General features: G+C 37.3%; 1 protein-coding gene across 1 annotated transcript in view; it reads right to left on the reverse strand.

Moving 5' to 3' along the window:
- The window catches only part of nfatc1 (nuclear factor of activated T cells 1), a 79,646-nt gene extending 65,280 nt beyond the window's left edge, over nt 1-14,366 (reverse strand). Inside the window, exons 1-3 of the mRNA XM_061931029.1 lie at nt 14,236-14,366; nt 6,326-7,313; nt 3,855-4,014 (exon numbers count right to left, since the gene is read on the reverse strand). Coding sequence (XP_061787013.1) covers nt 3,855-4,014; nt 6,326-7,313; nt 14,236-14,257 — 1,170 coding nt within the window. The 5' untranslated portion in view covers nt 14,258-14,366. The remainder of the gene's footprint in view (nt 1-3,854; nt 4,015-6,325; nt 7,314-14,235) is intronic.
- Nucleotides 14,367-17,260: the final 2,894 nt, after the last annotated feature.

Below are 17,260 nucleotides of genomic sequence, written 5' to 3' on the forward strand. Positions count from 1 at the left end.
GCATGCTGAGCTATTCCTTTTCCTCCGGTGATAATGGTACTTGCAAGAAACTAAGTGTCTTAGAAGTGTGGATAGAGCTTGCTCTCAAATTGGAGCCGGTGTTTTGGCAAAACATGCCCCCTCCCCGGAATTCAAGCGACTCATGCACGCGTAGAAATATAATAAAAAATATAATAAAAAACTATTAATATTCCGCTGAAAATGCAAAATAATATCATGTAAATTGACATAAATGTGAGTGAAATGTTGAAGAAACATTTGCTAGGGAAAATAATTTGTCTCATTTATCCGCGACACGCTCAGCCCCCCTGTCCTGAACTGAACAATGTTGAGACAGTAGTGACAAAAGTAGGATGCTAAAGCTAGCAAGGACAATCCATACACACACAACACATCTAATCTGTTGTGTTGTTGTGAACGACATCATGGATGTAACATCAATGTACACACAATCATACACACACACAACACATCTCATCTGTTGTGAACGACATCCTGGATTTAACATCAATGTACAAACAATCATACACACACAACACATGTCATCTGTTGTGTTGTGGTGAACGACATCATGGATGTAACATCTATGTAAAAACAATCATACACACACAACTCATGTCATCTGTTGTGTTGTTGTGAACGACATCATGGATGTAACATCAATGTACAAACAATCATACACACACAACACATGTCATCTGTTGTGTTGTGGTGAACGACATCATGGATGTAACATCTATGTAAAAACAATCATACACACACAACTCATGTCATCTGTTGTGTTGTTGTGAACGACATCATGGATGTAACATCAATGTACAAACAATCATACACACACAACACACCTCATCTGTTGTGTGGTGGTGAACAGCATCATGGATGTAACAACAATGTACAAACAATCATACACACACAACACATCTCATCTGTTGTGTTGTGGTGAACGACATCATGGATGTAACAACAATGTACAAACAATCATACACACACAACACATGTCATCTGTTGTGTTGTTGTGAACGGCATCATGGATGTAACATTAATGTACAAACAATCATACACACACAACACATCTGATCTGTTGTGTTGTTGTGAACGGCATCATGGATGTAACATCAATGTACAAACAATCATACACACACAACACATCTCATCTGCTTGTGTTGTGGTGAACGACATCATGGATGTAACAACAATGTACAAACAATCATACACACACAACACATATCATCTGTTGTGTTGTGGTGAACGACATCATGGATGTAACAACAATGTACAAACAATCATACACACACAACACATATCATCTGTTGTGTTGTGGTGAACGACATCATGGATGTAACAACAATGTACAAACAATCATACACACACAACATATCTCATCTGTTGTGTTGTTGTGAACGTCATCATGGATGTAACATCAATGTACAAACAATCATACACACACAACACACGTCATCTGTTGTGTTGTGGTGAACGACATCATGGATGTAACATCAATGTACAAACAGTGGTTGCAACTTGAGAGGCTCGCTCTTTTTTTTAATATTTCATCAGCCTCAAAGTCGCCTCCACAGAATCTGGAGAAATCACTGCACGTAAGCAGCAAGGCTGAAAACCAACATTAAATGCCCGTGACCTGCATCAAAAAGCGACATCAGTGTGTGAAGGATATCACCACATAGGCACAGGAACACTTCAGAAAACCACTGTCTGTAAGTACAGTTGGTCGCTACATCTTTAAGTGCAAGTTAAAACTCTACTATGCAAAGCGAAAGCCGTTTATCAACAACACCCAGAAACGCCGCCCGAGCTCATCTAAGATGGACTGATGCAAAGTGTTCTGTGGTCTGACGAGCCCACATTTCAAATTGTTTTTGGAAACTGTGGACGTCGTGTCCTCCGGAACAAAGAGGAAAAGAACCATACAAATTGTTATAGGCCCCCTTCACAATAATAGCGCGGCACATGCAGTCCGACTGCGCTAACAAAATAAAGGTTTCAAAAAAGTTATTGATGCATTGACACAATTATTATGCTTTGACCTAAAATATTGGTAAATATGAGTATTTTTGCATTTAATTAAACGCTTTATTTTCCACAAAAAGCACACTCTATGGTAAAAGGCAAAAAATTGAACTAAAAGCAACTAAAACGTAAAAACTAAAATGTATGTATTTTTTATATTGCTATTAGTTTAATTTTAGTTATTGTGGTTCATTCGTTACTCATTTTTCCCCCGCTATATTTAAAGTTGAGTTTTGGTCGTACAGTAAACAACGAATAATCGCGTGATTGATCGTGATCAATCAAAAATAATCGTGATTATTATCCGGCCCTAGCGTGCGCGCAACAAGGAATATGGAAATGTAATTGCGTCCATTTTGAAGGAATCTTTCCCGCGAGTACAATCGGGGGGACGCAGTTGGGGTGAAGACCCAATATAATAATCAGAACTCAGCATACACGAGGACGCTAGAACGGGTCTGACGTTAGCATAAGCGCTACATGCTAATTACGCCGGAGGAAAAGTGGCGATGTGAAAGTAAGTGAGACCGTCGGGTCTGGAGTGAAATATCAGAAGTTCTCATCTGGACTTCTGTTGGTTCAAGTCTGAAGTCGGCAGATGGAGGCAACAGATGTCTTCAGAAACCAAACATACCCGCCGTCGGACCACCGCCGCTAATGTGACTAAGCATAAGGGGGGGGACGGGGGACGGGGGGGGGGGTTTGTTGGGGGACGCAATGGAAAAAAAAAAAGGTGTGAGTCACCCACGTCTGGACAGGAAGCGACTGGCCTGCCTGAGAGCGTGTTCCATTCACAAGTGTGACGTCTTTAAATAGCACGCCGGCTCCTTTTGACACCCGAGCGAAAAAGCAGGCGGCGGGCAAAACGCCGACCAGTTTGCCACGGAGGACTAGATAGAACCCGAGCAGAAGACACACGTTGCTGATTGACCCCCCCAGAGGGTAAGTCCTAACTCATACTTGCCAACCCTCCCGAATTTTCCGGGAGACTCCCGAAATTCAGCGCCTCTCCCGAAAAGCTCCCGGGACAAATATTGTCCCGAAAATCTCCCGATTTTCAGCCGGAGCTGGAAGCCACGCCCCCTCCAGCTCCATGTGGACCTGAGTGAGGACAGCCTTTTTTCATGACGGGAGGACAACAGGGTGACAAGAACTAAATCATCCAGACTAGAGATAAATTGTATTAATTATATATATTTATTAATTAAAAAAAACAAAAAACTAAATACATTTTTACTATATTTTGCTAAAAACATCAAAATGAATTGTATTTTTATTTGTATTTTTTCATGACTCCTTATTACATCCAGCCATAGAATTGTACATTAAAATAAACATATTTCAAATAATTGATTTTAAATTATCATAATAATTAATTTAAAATGACCATATTTAATTATTAAATTAATTGCTTGTTTATCAACAACTTTAGCATTTTATTCATTACATTTTGAAACTCTCAGAAGCCAAGTTATGTTATATTCCTTAATATTTATTTATGCAAGTTTGAAGTATTAATTATCTAAACACAGCTTTGTTTGCATATTTTCAGGATGTAGATATATATATATATATATATATATATATATATATATATATATATATATATATATATATATATATATATATATATATATATATATGTATGAAATACTTGACTTGGTGAATTCTAGCTGTCAATATACTCCTCCACTCTTAACCACGCCCCGCCCCACCCCCACCACGCCCCCACCCCCCACCTCCCGAAATCGGAGGTCTCAAGGTTGGCAAGTATGTCCTAACTGTCAAGGCTAGCATGTTGCTGAGAGAGAGTCAAAGCGGCCCACCTGGACGACGGGGTGTCCTCCCGCCAGAGCCTTCACCGCCCCTCGGCTGCCCTCGGTCTCGTAGTGGGCCCGGTGGTGGGACTTGGGCTGCACCTCGATCTTCAGGCTGTAGGGTCCCGAGCTGGACGGCAGCTGCCAGTCGAGGGCCGGCACGGACGGGCTGCCAAGGTGCCGAGAAGGGCGTCAATAGGACAAGATCTTTACAGGACTGGGATAAACATACGTGCCAACTTTTGAAATCAGAAAAACCTAGTAGCCAGGGTCCAGGGGTCCAGGACAAAGTCCTGGTGGGGGGTTCCTTCGCCCCCCGACGCAAAATGATTATTAGCATTCAGACAGGTTAAAATGTTGCTAAAACCATCACTTTTCTATCAGTCACAGTGACTTTTCAAAACAAAAATATTACAGCAAAAATCATATGGGTTGATTGACATGTTTATTCTGTAAGCTAACTTCAATAGTTTGAAATTATTTTGACAGTTAATGCCAGTTATCCTGTCAACCTTTCACAAGACTTCAATTTGTTAATTGAAAGTATAAACAGTATAAACACTTTTTACAGTAAACAAATGGTAAAACAGTACTAAACAATTCCATTAAAAAAAAAAATTGGTGTCATTATTAACTTTCTGTCCAAGCTTGTATAATCTACTGCCTTGTTCAATTGTAAAAAATATTCTGTGCCTAAAATTCACATTTCTATCACAATTATCATACTGTAAACATGGTAAGCTAACTTCATTAAAATTAATAGTCCTGTCAATAGCATGGAATTACAATTCAAATGTAGTTTTTTGTAAGCCTTTCAAAAGAATTCAAAATATGAAAAATGAATGAAAATTAATTTAAGCCATCAGACACTTGAAAAGTGGCACATCACATCTCTAATGTAATCATTTTAACTTTTCAACAGAAATAGCACTGCAAAAATATTAAGGACATACTTCTGTATTTTGGTAGTTATGCTGTCAACATTTAACAAGATTTCTTCAACTTGGACTTGAAAGCATAAATAGTATAAACACTTTTAACAGTATAACAGTACTAAACAATTCCAATAGATAACATTGGTGTCATTACCTTTTTGTGGCTAAAATCCAAATGTATTCTATCAGATTGATCATACTGCAAAAATGATATGGTAACTTTATGATAAGTTTACTTCATTAAAATGTAATTCAATAGCATCATAAATAAAACTTTGGCATTTATCACATCCAAAGAATCTGTTTGGGCGACGAAAAACGTTGAAAGTTTTCCACTTGTATCGCTAGCAACGGCATTAGACTTGTGTTTTTTTGTCCCAACGTGGTCTTTTACATCGCTAATTCCTCTGTGTCCGATCGAAAAATCTTGTCTGCACAAGGTGCAATTCGCGTCGTTTTCACCCTTTTTAGAACGGATAATTATTCCCGGATAGGCTTTTGAATATTCTTCACGGAATGACTGCAGTTTTCTTTTCGGTTTAAGACTCGTTTGTTGATTTTTCTCCGGCTGATTCCATGATCGTTCGCTCGTTGGAAACAATGGCAACTGGTTCCTCGTGCTTGGCAGCGGTGCTATAAATAGCCTGCATCAAAAAGCGACATCAGTGTGTGAAGGATATCACCACATAGGCACAGGAACACTTCAGAAAACCACTGTCTGTAAGTACAGTTTGTCGCTACATCAGTAAGTGCAAGTTAAAACTCCACTATGCAAGGCGAAAGCCATTTATCAACAACACCCAGAAACGCCGCCGGCCTCGCTTGGCCCGAGCTCATCTAAGATGGACTGATACAAAGTGGAAAAGTGTTCTGTGGTCTGACGAGTCCACATTTCAAATTGTTTTTGGAAACTGTGGACGTTGCGTCCTCCGGAACAAAGAGGAAAAGAACCATACAAATTGTTAAAGGCCCCCTTCACAATAATAGCGCGACACATCCAGTCCGACTGCGCTAACAAAATAAAGGTTTCAAACAAGTTATTGATACATTGACACAATTATTATGCTTTGACCTAAAATACTGGTAAATATGAATATTTTTGCATTTAATTACACGCTTTATTTGCCACAAAAAGCACTCTATGGTGGTAAAATACGTGTAAAAGGCAAAAAATTTAACTAAAAGCAATTAAAATGTAAAAACTCAAATTTATATTTTTTTTATATTGCTATTAGTTTTATTTTAGTTATTGTGGTTCATTCGTTACTCATTTTTCCCCGCTATATTTAAAGTTGAGTTTTGGTGGTACAGTAAACAACGAATAATCGTGGTCGGAATGGCTCGATAGGAAGTTACGGGAAGCAGTGTCGATTGTCATTGTTGTTACGCGATTTCGTGAATAAAACTTTTTTTTAAATATATTTTTTTAATTAATGAAAAACCGTATTTTTTATCACTGCAACCGTAACCCGGAATAGGTTGATGAAAACCGTACTAATTACGGGAAAACCGGAGTAGTTGGCAGGTATGGATAAAGATCTTTACCTGACATACTGCTTGGGCTTGGACCAGGGGTACTGGTGCTGAGGGACGTCCAGGAACCCCGCGCAGTAGGCCTCCTTCTTCAGGCGGTGATCGTCGGCAGCGAGGCAGTGAGATTCCAGCTTGAGGCTGACGGTGGGGCTGTGGTCCAGGCTGGTCCTGCGGGCCTTCACGGGTATCCCCTCCCCCAGGTCGGGCCCGCCGTCCGTGCTCAGGGCATTGATGGCCGCCAAGATGGCCGAATTGGTGTACTGGTTGGTGTTCGGCAGCCACGACTCCTCGGTGACGCTGAGCCGGGGCGAGGCCTGCGGGGACACCCCCGGGGAGGTGTTGGGGGACAGCTGGTAGTGCTTGTTGAAGCTGTACTTCCTCTTCGCGCCACAAGGGGAGTTGGGCCTGGAGCCTCCTCGGCCGATGAAGGCGTCGTCCGTCAGACTGGTTCGAGGAGACGTCGAAGGGGAGAGTCGCGGCGAGCCGGCCGGACCGTAGCCGTCACCCGGCAGGGCCAGGGTGGAGCCCTTGGGGGACACCGAGGGGGACTGCCAGGGGGAGTTCTGCGGCGAGTTGTCGCAGTTGTACGAGAAGCCCGACTCGTACGACGACGCCTCCGAGTGGCAGCTGCGAGACGAGACACTGCTGGCCGGACTCAAGCAGCTGGGGTCCCGGTAGCCGTCGGCGCTAGGGAGGGTCAGCGTCACGATGGAGTTGACCCGCTTGGTGACGGGACTTCTGTCCTCCTCCACCTGGTCCTCGGGGAACTGGCCGTAGGCCGTGATCTCGATGCGAGGACTCTCCAGGGTTGGGGCGCCGTTCGGACGGGCGCCGGAGGAGTAGTAGGCGGCGGCCACGCTCATGTCGTCGTGGCCCTCGAAGTCGTGAGGCTCCGAGACTGAGATGATGGGGCTGGACTGGAGGCTCAGGTACTGGGGGGCCAGGCAAGGGTTGCCCAGGGGCAGGGAAAGGCTGACATTGGGGGTGTAGCCATACGCATCTGGAACACAAACGCATGGTAAGTCCATGAACTAGGTCAGGGGTCGGCAACCCAAAATGTTGAAAGAGCCATATTGGACCAAAAATACAAAAACAAATCTGTCTGGAGCCGCAACAAATTAAAAGCCATATGCAGAGGTGGGTAGTAACGCGCTACATTTACTCCGTTACATCTACTTGAGTAACTTTTGGGATAAATTGTACTTCTAAGAGTAGTTTTAATGCAACATACTTTTACTTTTACTTGAGTATATTTATAGAGAAGAAACGCTACTTTTACTCCGCTACTTTTATCTACATTCAGCTCGCTACTCGCTACTAATTTTTATCGATCTGTTAATGCACGCTTTGTTTGTTTTGGTCTGTCATAGTGCCTGCATTTCAACAAATGCAGTCACTGGTGACGTTTACTCCGTTCCACCAATCAGATGCAGTCACTGGTGACGTTGACCAATCAAACAGAGCCAGGCGGTCACATGACCTGACTTAAACAAGTTGAAAAACTTATTGGGGTGTTACCATTTAGTGGTCAATTGTACGGAATATATACTGTACTGTGCAATCTACTAATAAAAGTTTCAATCAATCAATCAAAAGTGTGAAGGAAAAAAGACCCTTTTTTATTTCAACCGTACATCCCGTCAAAAGCCTAAAGACTGACTGCACAGTTCCTGTCTTCACAATAAAAGTGCCGCTCCATCGCGCCTGCGCTTTCAAAACAAGAGTCTCCGAAAGCCAGCGCAAACAAGCTAGCAAGCTACGGAGTTTGTCGCCAATGTATTTCTTGTAAAGTGTATAAAAACGAATATGGAAGCTGGACAAATAAGATGCCAAAAACCAACCACTTTCTTGTGGTATTGGACAGAAAGGAGGAACTTTTTTTTCTCCTCCATTTGAAAACGTGGACGCTATCATCACTACTGTCTGATTACAATCAATGCAAGTCATCAGAATCAGGTAATACACCAACTTATATTCTTGTCTTCATGAAAGAAAGGAATCTATATGTGGTAAACATGCATGTATATTCATTAAAACACCTTTAACATGTAAACAAAAACGGCAAAATAAATAAATATAAATTATATACTGTATAATCATGGAATGCTTGATTATGTATATATATATATATATATATATATATATATATATATATATATATATATATATATATATATATATATATATATATATATATATATATATATATATATATATATATATATATATGTGTGTGTGTGTATATATATATATATATATATATATATATATATATATATATATATATATATGATATGTGTGTGTATGTTACTCATCAGTTACTCAGTACTTGAGTAGTTTTTTCACAACATACTTTTTACTTTTACTCAAGTAAATATTTGGGTGACTACTCCTTACTTTTACTTGAGTAATAAATCTCTAAAGTAACAGTACTCTTACTTAACTGAGTACAATTTCTGGCTACTCTACCCACCTCTGGCCATATTACATACAGATAGTGTCTCATGAGATATAAATTGAATTGAGATGACTTAAAGGAAACTAAATGAGCTCAAATATAGCTACAAATGAGGCATAATGATGCAATGTGTACATATAGCTAGCCTAAATAGCATGTTAGCATCGATTAGCTTGCAGTCTTGCAGTGACCAAATATGTCTGTTTAGCACTCCACACAAGTCAATAACATCAACAAAACTCACCTTTGTGCATTCACGCACAACGTTAAAAGTTTGGTGGACAAAATGAGAAAAGAAGTGGCATAAAACACGTCCTCGAAAGTTATGCATGTAAACAAACTAAGGTGAGTTCAAGGACGGCCAAAATTAGTAGGACAAAACGGCGCTCGCCAAATACTTGAGTCAGTGAAGCATGTTTAATATAAACAGTGTGCTTTGTAACAATTAGGGAGGTTTGTGTCATGTTTCTCCTCCTACAGAAACCATATTAAAACAAAAAATATATTTTTTTTCCCTCATCTTTTTCCATTTTTCATACATTTTTGAAAAAGCTCCAGAGAGCCACTAGGGCGGCGCTAAAGAGCCGCATGTTGCCGACTCCTGAACTAGGTGGCTGGGAAATGACCAACTTCTTACTATGAATACTGAATAAACACTGGATGGACGAACACGTCTTGTTTCTTTACGTTACATACTAAAACTTTTTTAGCTTGGGCATTTCCTACTTTCCTGGTGTGCTTGAATGCATCATCAGCGCTGACTAACCAAACTGGGATCTGGCTAAAGTGCAAAATTAGAAAAAAAACCCTGCCATGTTTTTGTTGGCCTCAGCTTGTTGTCGCTCTAGCAGTGCTAAAATGTTCCTGCTGAGTCTTAATAATAATAATAATAGCTAGAAAATGTAGCTCAAAAAGTTATCATGCTAATGTTTGCATGCTAGCAAGCTAATGCTAACATGCTATCAGTTAGCATGTGTCCCATACCAAGTCATGTGACCGACGCATTCAATGCTGTCCCAGAAGCAGCAATATCAAACAAAGAAGAGATCTTTAGCTAAAGTCATTGAGACGTTTCTTAAGTGCAAAAAATATGACTAAAGTTGTGAAGCTGTATTTTGATTTGCACTTAATTATTTTTGGACAATTACATAATTATTATTATTTATTATTCTAGTAAGAATTCATTTATTTTAGCCCTGCACAATTGTATGTATACATTCATTGATTTACAAACCCCGTTTCCATATGAGTTGGGAAATTGTGTTAGATGTAAATATAAACGGAATACAATGATTTGCAAATCCTTTTCAACCCATATTCAGTTGAATATGCTACAAAGACAAACTTTTTTTGTGTGCAAATAATCATTAACTTTAGAATTTGATGCCAGCAACACGTGACGAAGAAGTTGGGAAAGGTGGCAATAAATACTGATAAAGTTGAGGAATGCTCATCAAACACTTATTTGGAACATCCCACAGGTGTGCAGGCTAATTGGGAACAGGTGGGTGCCATGATTGGGTATAAAAACAGCTTCCCAAAAAATGCTCAGTCTTTCACAAGAAAGGATGAGGCGAGGTACACCACTTTGTCCACAACTGCGTGAGCAAATTGTTGAACAGTTTAAGAACAACGTTTCTCAAAGTGCAATTGCAAGAAATTTAGGGATTTCAACATCTACGGTCCATAATATCATCAAAAGGTTCAGAGAATCTGGAGAAATCACTCCACGTAAGCGGCATGGCCGGAAACCAACATTGAATGACCGTGACCTTCGATCCCTCATATGGCACTGTATCAAAAACTGACATCAATCTCTAAAGGATATCACCACATGGGCTCAGGAACACTTCAGAAAACCACTGTCAGTAACTACAGTTGGTCGCTACATCTGTAAGTGCAAGTTAAAACTCTACTATGCAAAGCGAAAGCCATTTATCAACAACACCCAGAAACGCTGCCGGCTTCTCTGGGCCCGAGATCATCTAAGATGGACTCATGCAAAGTGGAAAAGTGTTCTGTGGTCTGACGAGTCCACATTTCAAATTGTTTTTGGAAATATTCGATATCGTGAACCGTCATCCGGACCAAAGGGGAAGCGAACCATCCAGACTGTTATCGACGCAAAGTTGAAAAGGCAGCATGTGTGATGGTATGGGGGTGTATTAGTGCCCAAGACATGGGTAACTTACACATCTGTGAAGGCACCATTAATGCTGAAAGGTACATACAGGTTTTGGAACAACATATGCTGCCATCTAAGCGCCGTCTTTTTCATGGACGCCCCTTCTTATTTCAGCAAGACAATGCCAAGCCACATTCAGCACGTGTTACAACAGCGTGGCTTTGTAAAAAAAGAGTGCGGGTACTTTCCTGCCCCCGCCTGCAGTCCAGACCTGTCTCCCATCGAAAATGTGTGGCGCATTATGAAGCGTAAAATACGACAGCGGAGACACCAGACTATTGAACGACTGAAGCTCTACATAAAACAAGAATGGGAAAGAATTCCACTTTCAAAACTTCAACAATTAGTTTCCTCAGTTCCCAATCGTTTATTGAATATTGTTAAAAGAAAAGGTGATGTAACACAGTGGTGAACATGCCCTTTCCCAACTACTTTGGCACGTGTTGCAGCCATGAAATTCTAAATTAATTATTATTTGCAAAAAATAAAAAAAAGTTTATGAGTTTGAACATCAAATATGTTGTCTTTGTAGTGCATTTAACTGAATATGGGTTGAAAAGAATTTGCAAATCATTGTATTCCATTTATATTTATATCTAACACAATTTCCCAACTCATATGGAAACGGGGTTTGTACTTTTGCAGTATATTTATTTAGCATTAGTTTGTGTAATCAGCCTGACCTAAGCCTTGATAATGTGACTGCTTTCAAACCATGTGACCAGGTGTACCCTGGTAAACGTAAGTAAGTTAGATATATGTATTGAATAGATGAAAATAAGATGACTAATGCAGCTGGGATAGGCTCCAGCACCCCCCGCCACCCTGAAAGCGGTAGAAAATGGATGGATGGGATGGATAATTCAGTGTTAATATTTGAGATTTGGCTTTAAAAACGAGTAGTAGTTTTGGAGTTTTGAAACAACAGATATTTCCGCACTTAATTTTTTTTACACTGAATTTTTGTACACTGAATTTTCATATAAAGAACTTTTACATACTGAGTTTTTTTTTTTTTTACATTTAATTTGTATACACACGTTTTTTTAAACTGAAATTTTTCAACAGAATTTTCATACAAAGAACTTTTACATAATGAGATTTTTTTTACATTGAATTTTTATACATTGATTTTTTTACACTGAACTTTTATACACTGAATTTTTGTACACTGAATTTTTATACACTAATTTATTTTACACTGAATTTTCATATACTAAATTTATATACACTAATTTTTTACACAGCAATGTATACATTGGATTTTACACAGAATTTTCATATACTCAACTTTTATACACTGAATTTTTATACTCTGATTTTTTTACACTGAATTTTCATATACACTGAATTTTTAAACAGATTATTTTTACACTGAATTTTTAAACACTGAATTTTTGTACACTGAACACACTGAATATACTGAATTTTTACACACTGATATTTTTAAACTGAATTTTTGTAAACTCAATTTTTGTAAACTGAATTTTCATATACTGATTTTTTTATACACTGATTTTTTTTTACACTAAATTTTTGTACACTGAAATTTCATATACTCAATTTGTATACACTCATTTTTTTACACTGACATTTTTACACTGAATTTTCATATACTGAACTTTTACACACTAAATTTTTATGCACTGATATTTTTTTACACTAAATTTTCATATACTAAATATGTATACACTCATTTTTTTTATTTATACACTGAATTGTACACTGAATTTTCATAAACTGACTTTTCATATACTGAACTTTTTTACACTGAATTTTATATACTGAATTTTTATACACAGATTTTTTAAACACTGAATTTTTTACACACACGGAATTTTTAAACACTGAATTTTTATACACAAAATTTTTAAACACCGATTTTTCTACACTGAATTTTCATATACTGAACTTTTATACACTGAATTTTTTATACACTGATTTTTTATACGCTGAATTTTTATACACTGAATTTTTAAACACTGAATTTTCATATACTGAATTTTTAAACACAGATTCTTTTTACACTGAATTTTTAAACACTGAATTTTCATATACTGATTTTTTTTTTACACTGAATTTTTAAACACTGTTTTTTTACACTAAATTTTTGTACACTGAAATTTCATATACTCAATTTGTATACACTCATTTTTTTACACTGAATTTTCATATACTGAACTTTTACACACTGAATTTTTATGCACTGATTATTTTTTTTTACACTGAATTTTTATACACTCCTTTTTTTACACTAAATTTTCATATACTAAATATGTATACACTCTTTTTTTTTATACACTGAATTGTACACTGAATTTTCATAAACTGACTTTTCACATACTGAACTTTTTTACACTGAATTTTAAACACTGAATTTTTATACACGGACTTTTTAAACACTGAATTTTTTACACACACATAATTTTTAAACACTGAAATTTTTACACTGAATTTTTATACACTAGATTTTTAAACACCGATTTTTTTACACTGAATTTTCATATACTGAACTTTTATACACTGAATTTTTTATACACTGATTTTTTATACGCTGAATTTTTAAACACTGAATTTTTAAACACTGAATTTTCATATACTGAATTTTTAAACACGGATTCTTTACACACTGAATTTTTATGCACTGATTTTTTTTTTTACACTGAATTTTTATACACTCATTTTTTTACACTAAATTTTTATATACTAAATATGTATACACTCATTTTTTTTAATACACTGAATTTTCATAAACTGACTTTTCATATACTGAACTTTTTTACACTGACTTTTATAAACTGTATTTTTATACACGGATTTTTTAAACACTGAATTTTTTTACACATACGGAATTTTTAAACACTGAAATTTTTACACTGAATTTTTATACACTAGATTTTTAAACACCGATTTTTTTACACTGAATTTTCATATACTGAACTTTTATACACTGAATTTTTTATACACTGATTTTTTATACGCTGAATTTTTAAAAACTGAATTTTTAAACACTGAATTTTCATATACTGAATTTTTAAACACGGATTCTTTTTACACTGAATTTTTAAACAGATTTTTTTTTTGGATGACATTTTTCATTCGATGACAACTTAACAGACGAACCCTCCATAAAGTGCAGTACATAACAACAATATATGACGTATTGTTGTTGAAAAAGGTGTGAAAAGTTCACATCCTAACAAGTTGTGTATGGTTGAAAAGTTATTAAAAAAAAGTTTCTCCAAAGAAAAGTGGAGAGTAATAAACGTTGTCACTCACCCTCCTCTGCAGATTTCATCATCTCCTTCTGGGCTTCAAAGTGTCGCTTCGGTCGCCAGCCGGTCCGCTCCTCGGTCTTAACGCGCTCGTACTCCCGACTCAAAGTTTCCTCCGGGGGGGGATCCAGAAGGCGAGGGGGAGGGGTGCAGGCCGGGGGACGGGGGTATCCTCCCGGTTCCGCTGGGGTCTCCGTGCGTGTGACGTGCGGCTCCGGCTCTCGCTGCTTTTAAAGCCGGGGATCACCTCCCCTCCGCGGCCCCGCCCTCCTGCGCGGAGCCGTGACGCAGCTGCGCCCGCCTGAACGGAGCCGACGGACCGGGGGAGGATTTGCAGTGCGGGTCCGTGGAGGACCGGGCAGGGGAATCCTGGAAGAAAAAAAAAACTAAACAAAAGTTTAAACAATTAAATTATTTTTATTTTTTTTCAACAACAACGAAGTTTGTTTCTTCTGAGCATGCGCAGACCAAAACGAACACATTTTGACAACAAATGTTGCGTAATTGACGCCAAACTGAACGTTATATCGCTGTAAAAGTCGCCAATCTAAAAAAAAAAAAAAAGAATCAAAGTTGGTTATTTTACTTCTTTGTGGCATTTATTGCCTATTTCAGGCCATTTTAAAGAAACTGGGAAACATTTATTATTAATCTTAATAAATGTTTACCTGCTTAAATAAAGGATATTGATTTATTTTGTTTAGGCGTTCCTTTTAAAGATAAAAATACTTACATAAATAGGTGTAAAAAAATAAATATAATTCACCATATCCATATCCATGTTTATTTTTTTTTTTTTAATGCATTCTAAATCATAAAATACAGCAAGTAAGAGGTGGCTAACGCTATTCCGTCCATAAAGCCCTCTAAACAATACTCCATTTACATGTCATAACATGAATATTAACCAAGTATTAGCAATATTGTTATTGGACGTGCTAGCGCAGAGGAACTACTTTTAGCATGCTGCTGTATTGACATACTGAGCTGCTGCATCGCCTCCGAGCTGGTGAAAGTTCAATTGTAGATGATAAATCATGCCTCTCACCTGGATAGTAGAAGGTTGTGGACATACACTGAGAAGTCAGTCCAACTTTGACGTCCAACTTAGACCAGGAGGTGGCGAGAAAGATGAATTATGAATACATCGTCTAAATGGGAAGCTAAAAACATCCCGTGAGTCGGCATCCCGGTGAGAAGTCTGCCGTGATTAGTGTTGTTGTATGGCGAACATTGTGATGCGTCTGTGAAATTAACACGCTAAAATGATCAAAATATGTAAATTGCACATGTTATTATGAATGTGACGGATACTACATTACACATATACTTACAGTGTGTATATAAAACAATGATGGAGACTTTTGGATGTTATTTAACTTGTATACCACTGTGAAATTGTTGCTACACTATAGGTTTAAAATAATCAAAATACGTAAATTTTACTTGTTATTATGAATGTGACGGATACTACATTACTTATATATTTACAGTGTGTATAAAAAAACACTGATGGAGGCTTTTGGATGTTGTTTAACTCGTATACCACATACTGCATCTGTGAAATTAATGCAACGCCATCACTTTAAAATAATCAAAATACGTAAATATTACATGTTATTATGAATGTGACGGATACTACATTACATATATACTTACAGTGTGTATATAAAACAATGATGGAGACTTTTGTGTGTTATTTAACTCATATACCACTGTGAAATTAATGCTACACTATAGGTTTAAAATAATCAAAATATGTAAATTTTACTTGTTATTATGAATGTGACGGATACTACATTACATATATACTTACAGTGTGTATATAAAACAATGATGGAGACTTTTGTGTGTTATTTAACTCGTATACCACTGTGAAATTAATGCTACACTATAGGTTTAAAATAATCAAAATATGTAAATTTTACTTGTTATTATGAATGTGACGGATACTGCATTACATATATACTTACAGTGTGTATATAAAAAAATGATTGAGACTTTTGGATGTTATTTAACTTGTATACCACTGTGAAATTAATGCTACACTATATGTTTAAAATAATCAAAATCCATAAATATTACTTGTTATTATGAATGTGACGGATACTACATTACATATATATTTACAGTGTGTATAAAAAAAACACTGATGGAGGCTTTTGGATGTTATTTAACTCGTATACCACATACTGCATCTGTGAAATTAATGCAACGCCATCTCTTTAAAATAATCAAAATACGTAAATTTTACATGTTATTATGAATGTGACGGATACTACACTACATATATATTTACAGCGTGTATGTAAAACAATGATGGAGACTTTTGTGTGTTATTTAACTCGTATACCACTGTGAAATTATTGCTACACTATAGGTTTAAAATAATCAAAATATGTAAATTTTACTTGTTATTATGAATGTGACGGATACTACATTACTTATATATTTACAGTGTGTATAAAAAAAACCCACTGATGGAGGCTTTTGGATGCTATTTAACTCGTATACCACATACTGCATCTGTGAAATTAATGCAACGCCATCTCTTTAAAATAATCAAAATACGTAAATATTACATGTTATTATGAATGTGACGGATACTACATTACATATATACACTTACAGCCTGTATGTAAAACATTGATGGAGGTTTTTGGATGTCTTTTAGAGCACTTTGTAGGCGGAATAGAGCGACTTCCATTGACTTCATTGTTAGCTGACTTTTGTGTTGGCTCGTCAGTTCAGTTTAGGCTGCATCTAGTCTTTTGTTGCGCCCTAAAAAGTGTTAATACTGTAAGTATTGTACTTATTGCGCAACGGCTGTGCATCTTAGTTGTAGTTTTCATTTACCAAATTTGGAGGTGGCTACACAGAGTATGGGGGAAAAACTCCTGTTGCAAGTCTTGTGGCTTCTTTGTCATAACAGGTGTATGTGTGTTTATCAGACTCTCCCAGTGTCCACCTTTTCCCCCACCTTTTACGTGGCGGCTCATCTGCGTTCCTGTTCTTTCACCACGGCCAAT

Source organism: Nerophis lumbriciformis, linkage group LG37, assembly GCF_033978685.3.
Source record: "Nerophis lumbriciformis linkage group LG37, RoL_Nlum_v2.1, whole genome shotgun sequence".
NCBI classification, from domain to species: Eukaryota; Metazoa; Chordata; class Actinopteri; order Syngnathiformes; family Syngnathidae; genus Nerophis; species Nerophis lumbriciformis.